The sequence below is a fragment of the Orycteropus afer genome, unplaced genomic scaffold (genome assembly GCF_000298275.1).
Source record: "Orycteropus afer afer isolate SDZICR_OR568_19922 unplaced genomic scaffold, OryAfe1.0 scaffold00100, whole genome shotgun sequence".
Lineage (NCBI taxonomy): Eukaryota > Metazoa > Chordata > Mammalia > Tubulidentata > Orycteropodidae > Orycteropus > Orycteropus afer.
The window spans coordinates 9253633-9259127 of NW_006921687.1; the positions used below are offsets into that span (position 1 = coordinate 9253633).

At 34.4% G+C, this 5495-nt stretch overlaps 1 protein-coding gene across 1 annotated transcript in view; it reads left to right on the forward strand.

Moving 5' to 3' along the window:
- The window catches only part of OVCH1 (ovochymase 1), a 132830-nt gene extending 128715 nt beyond the window's left edge, over positions 1 to 4115 (forward strand). The window contains exons 28-30 of the mRNA XM_042781292.1: positions 1880 to 1978; positions 3214 to 3347; positions 3951 to 4115. Coding sequence (XP_042637226.1) covers positions 1880 to 1978; positions 3214 to 3347; positions 3951 to 4115 — 398 coding nt within the window. The remainder of the gene's footprint in view (positions 1 to 1879; positions 1979 to 3213; positions 3348 to 3950) is intronic.
- The last annotated feature ends 1380 nt before the right edge of the window (positions 4116 to 5495 follow it).

The window sequence follows — 5495 nt, forward strand, 5'->3', positions numbered from 1 at the left end:
GTCCCTCTCAGGAGGGTAACAAGGGAAAGTGCTCAGTGCAGATCAGTGAGTAAGCACAAGCCCGCCCGTGCTTACCTCACTCCCGGAGACTAAGCACAATCCCGCCAGTGCTTACCTAGCTCCCGGAGACCCGATTCTTCTTGGGAGGGTAACAAGGGAACGTATATGTTTCTTTATGTCTAGAACTGTGTTAATTTTCCAGAAGTGAAATTTGCTGGAATTTAGAACAGGAATATTTTTAAAATTCTTGACATAGTTCTAAATTATACAGTATATTGAGTGACATAAGTCAATCACAAAAGGACATGTATTTCTAAATTATAGACTGCTTGGTAGGTAAAAATGGATACTTGAGAAAAAATAAGGATATTTAAATATGAATCTTCTATGGTCCAGCAATTCTACATTACAGGAATATCAGTAGAGATGTACATATTTGTGATCTGGGATGCTTGATGGAGCTTATAGATTATATAGCTTATTCCCTACTGTATATAGGGGAATTAGAAATATCATTTCACCCAACAATCCCATTACTAAGTATGTATCCTAAAGAAGTGAGAGCCAAGAAAAGAACAGATATATGCACACCCATATTCATCACAGCACCTTTGCAATAGCAAAAAGATGGAAATAATCTATGGGCCCATCCACAAAAGAATGGATAACCAAACTATGTACATACACACAGTGGAATACTATGCAACACTAAAAAATAATGTAGAATCTGTAAAGCACCACATGACATGGATGAACTTGGAGGACATTATGCTTAGTAAAATAAGTCAATCACAGAAGGACAAATATAGTATTAGTTCATTCTTTTAAAGAGTCAAGCAAAAGGTTTATATGTGGAAGGAAACTTTCTTTGGTGGTTACCAGGGGTGGGGGAGGGAAAGGGAGGGAACCCTACCAAAAAAAAAAAAAAATTGGCCCATGTCACTTTAGTTTTGTGTATTTCACTATGCATAAATTATATTTCAATAGAATGTATTTAAAAGTGTAGTAGGTTGATGGAGGAAAAATAATGTAGCACAAAGATATGGCAGGGAATGATATAATATAGTAATGATTATCTGTGAAGAAGCATAGCATGGTGTTTTGAGACCAGTTGTCACATGTGCAGGGAAGTGAGATAGAGAAGAATAGACAAGTTACAAAGAGTTTTATGGGATTTTATTAAGATAGCAGTAAAAATAATGAATCATTGAAATTATTTAGAATATCAGATATGCTGAAGCATTTAAGTGTGAAGGTTGGAAGAAAGGGAGTGAGAAAAAAAAAAACACGGGCACTGTCAAACCCACAATGTTTATACATGTCTAAATTTTGATCATAAGAAATTGAATCTTGAAATGTATAATGTATCAGTATATTTTTATAATTTGGCTGAAAAGATAGAATTAGATTTGAAACACACAAAGTTTAAAGTACTCCAAAAATAATTTTCCCCCATTTTGTCATAAAATCAAAGAAGGAAGATAATTACATTCTTCTTCACTGCCACCTCACATTAGCAAGGTACTGTCTGGGAGGCATGTGGATAAAAAGGTAGATGCATTAGAGAAACTGGTTACGGCTGAGAGTCCAGTACCACACCACTCCACATAAGGCAAGTGTTCCTATATAGTCCTAGGAGAATATGGTAATACTCAGAGTAAACTGATAACATGTAAATTGGGATGATCCTTTCAGAGTAATTCATAGATTGCATCTTCTGAAAGACTTATTTATTGAATTTCAGGTTAAAACAGGTACTGTCAGATCTAAGTAGCTATTGCAAGAGCCATCACTGAAGAGTAAACAATGCAGATGTTGTTAATATCAATCCTATGGACTAAGTGATAAATGCTTTTCTCTTTCTCATTGTTTTATTTAGGAGAGTTTATTTCTCCAATCTGTTTGCCAGGAAAAGAAGATAAAGTAGATCTGTTTGCCAAATGTATGACTGCCGGGTGGGGAACAACTGAACCACACCGTGAGTATATCCACCACCTCTTCCAAGGTTAGAATTTGAAAAAACATATGTGAAGTCCAAATGTACTTTCTTTACTCATTTGCTGATATTCTCTATTTTTAATAGGAATGATAGCAGAAAGGTCTTTATCATAATGGATGTAAGGGTGACTTCATATTCATTAATATTGATTCATTGAAATAAATGTTAGGGAAAGTCTAATGATTTTATTACCTAGTAAATATCTGTATATCTCACTTATACATACAGGTAGTCCCTGATTTTTTATGAAGTTCCATTCTTATAACTCTATTGTATGTTACTTCTAATGTATGTCAAATACCTTATTTTTTTTTTAGTTTACATTTATTGTCAATATCTTTATAAATTCAGCCATGTTTTGAACAGTAAATAATAAAGTTAAACATCTGCAAGTGAACATCTGAGAATGATAACAAATTACACACTGCAACATACTAAAAATGATGTACGAAAAAGAAAAAAAAACGGTTGTAAGTAACGTTTGTCATAATTAGAGTATATCGTTAAGTTAGGGACAACCTATCGTTACGCCCCAGTTGCACTGTAAATGCACATACACAAGATGAAAACCCATACCTGAAGATATAAATCTATTCCAAATATGGGAGGTATTTTTCTGAAATGATTTGCTTGATGTAAATAATAAAAGGATAAAAAAATTATTTGAAAATAAGTAGCTTATATAAAGATCAAACCCATGACTCTGGACTCACTTCTACCATATTCTACACCTGAGTTTAACAAGTTACAAATATTCAATAAACTAGGGAGTACATCACAGTGAAGTTCAGTTGTCACCCTCCAGCAGTTTCAGCCCTTAAACGTGATACCTGTTCTGGAAAAATCAAGTCAAAAGAGTGAGAGCACTGTGAATCGAAAGGAAAAAGTATAGGCTTTGCATTTTGAAAATTGAATTATTTGCTTCATTAGTAACTAATATGGGTGTAAATGTTTTTTTTCTTTGTAAAGTGGAATTATTTTTCTTTTTCCTTAGGGTTGGGGTAAAGACAGTAATCCATGTATAATATTTTTTGGTGTTTCTGTCGTATAAGCCAAGGTGTGGAGTATTCTTTTTGACAAATCACCTAAGCACATCATTACAGTGCCAAAAGGGGAGGATGGGAGGATTTAAACCTTGGAGTCTGTCCAAGGTTTTTGTTTCATCCTTTAAAATTATTTGCCTAGGTTATGTGTTTTTATTCCTTTACTATTAGGAGGTGAAACTTCTAAAATTATACAACAGGCAAAGGTACCACTGATTAGTATTGCATCTTGTCGAAGCTACTGGGGACTGGATATTAAAAATACCAATATATGTGGAGGGGCTGCAGGATCATCCTCTTGCATGGTAATTCAAGGGTTGCATTGATGAGTCCAGGGGCTTTCATCTCAGTGTGACTTGTGAATGGGTATTTACTGCTTGCAAATAAGTATAATTTTGTGGTATTTTTAAAATGATAGGTAAGAAGAATAAGTATATTGCTTAGTTAGCAAGTTGATGCTTTAAAAACAAATGACCTGTGATTGCTAGTTTGATACTTAAAATGGACTCAGTTCTCAAAAGGAATCACTCATTCATTTACTTTTGCTGAATTATGTGAAATTGCTGATATTCAACCATTTTTTACTTACAAAAATAGTAATTTCCTGAAGTTCAACCTCATATGAATTAGATGGCTCAAAGTACCTTCCAGTTTTCAAGTAACTCAAACCAGCACAGTCTATTGTCAGCATTAAATTTATCTTAAACATACCTTTCAGTCTCTTTGAGGCTATAGATTTTGATCCAGTTCAGAGTTCTGTAATGTCAGCCAGTTACCTCGGTGGCCCTAGCTCTATGCTATCGGAGATGAGAGTGTGATTTGTGAATTGTGTGCTCATCCTCTGCAGTTGGGATTAGCAACCCCATCAATCACACAGCTGGAAAAATGTCTCTTTTTGCTGATTACAGGGGGATTCTGGAGGACCGCTGCAGTGCGCGGAGGATGGGCAGTACAAGCTCATCGGCATTGTGAGCTGGGGCAGCAGTAACTGCCATCCCAGTGCCCCATCTGTCTTCACCAGAATCTCTGCCTACAGGGACTGGATCACATCTGTCACTGGAGGAGAAGCCTGATCGCTCAAAGAGCAGCATGGAATTATGTTTATAAATAGGAAAGGAAATATATAATAGTATACCTGAAAATCAAGTCTCTTGTCAACTGCCTTGCATATGTCAGTTCTTAAAAAGTTCAATGTTATTTCCCTCCACCCTTGTCCATAAGGGTGACGTGTATGTATGCTCAGTATTAAGCAATGGTCACAGAATGTTAATGTGGGTTAATGCCTCCTGGGAACTTACAATCTGAATTGTCATTAAATTCATATCCTGCACACATATATATGTATATGTCATGCATTTACACTTTAACTTTTTTTTAATTTGAAGATATGAAGGGAAATGTTATTCAGTCCATAAGATTATAAATTTTACTGAAGGAAAAAAAAAAAGGCTGGAAACTGTCCTGAGCAATTAGATAGATGGACCCCTGTAAGTTTTTCAATTTCAATGAATGATGGACATTTGAGAAATTATTTATTATGCCAATCAATTGATTTTCACCTTTTTTCCCTAGAGGAAACTTTAAGTTATTTTAATAGTTTACAAAGCATTAATTTGCCTTAAATTCAGCTTACAAATACCCTCATCTCTCTTAACTATAACAAAGAATCAAAGGGTAAGGAACCAAGGAAGGCTCCTAAACTGGAAGGATAGATGCCAAAGTCCATCCCACAAATAGAATATAGTCTGAGAGCAGCTGTTTGTATTTTTCTTTCCTTAAACATATTTCCACCCACATTTACCATATGATTTTCAAGATTACAGCATTGGGACAAGGAATAAAGTTTAGCTTTAGGTAAGCCCACATATAACCAAAAGGTTAACTCATGAGGAAGTAGACAGAAGACTGAATCATAGGAAAATTGACATTTCTGTAGATCAAAAATTATTGAAAATTGTTCATTTTGTATATTTCACCCTAATAACCATAATTGATTGTAACAATGCATCAAGATGTTAAAGGCTAAAATATTTTCTTTATGAAAATTTGCCCTCCAAAATTGTTAAAGCCAAAAAGCTTATATACCTTAATTAGGAACTTTTAGCTATTTGAAAAAACAGTATGTGGCTAAAATATTTTTTTCCGTAATAAACACAGCACATAACAACAATTTAGGCTGAAGAGCATTGAGATTTAACAAAATTAGTAGATATCTTTATTAATTGTAAATGAACAAAAGATATTTCTGTCATGGAATTAAAAAAAACTTCTCTCTTCTTTCCATCTTTCATCCTTTTATTTATTTATTTTATTTATTTATTGTGATTTGGGTGAAGATTTACAGAGCAAATTCACTTTCTATACAGCAGTTCACATATACTTTGTCTCATGTCATTGACCACAGTTTACGGTGAAACAGCTCCCCTCCCTCTTCTTCCCCATAGTTACCTCTT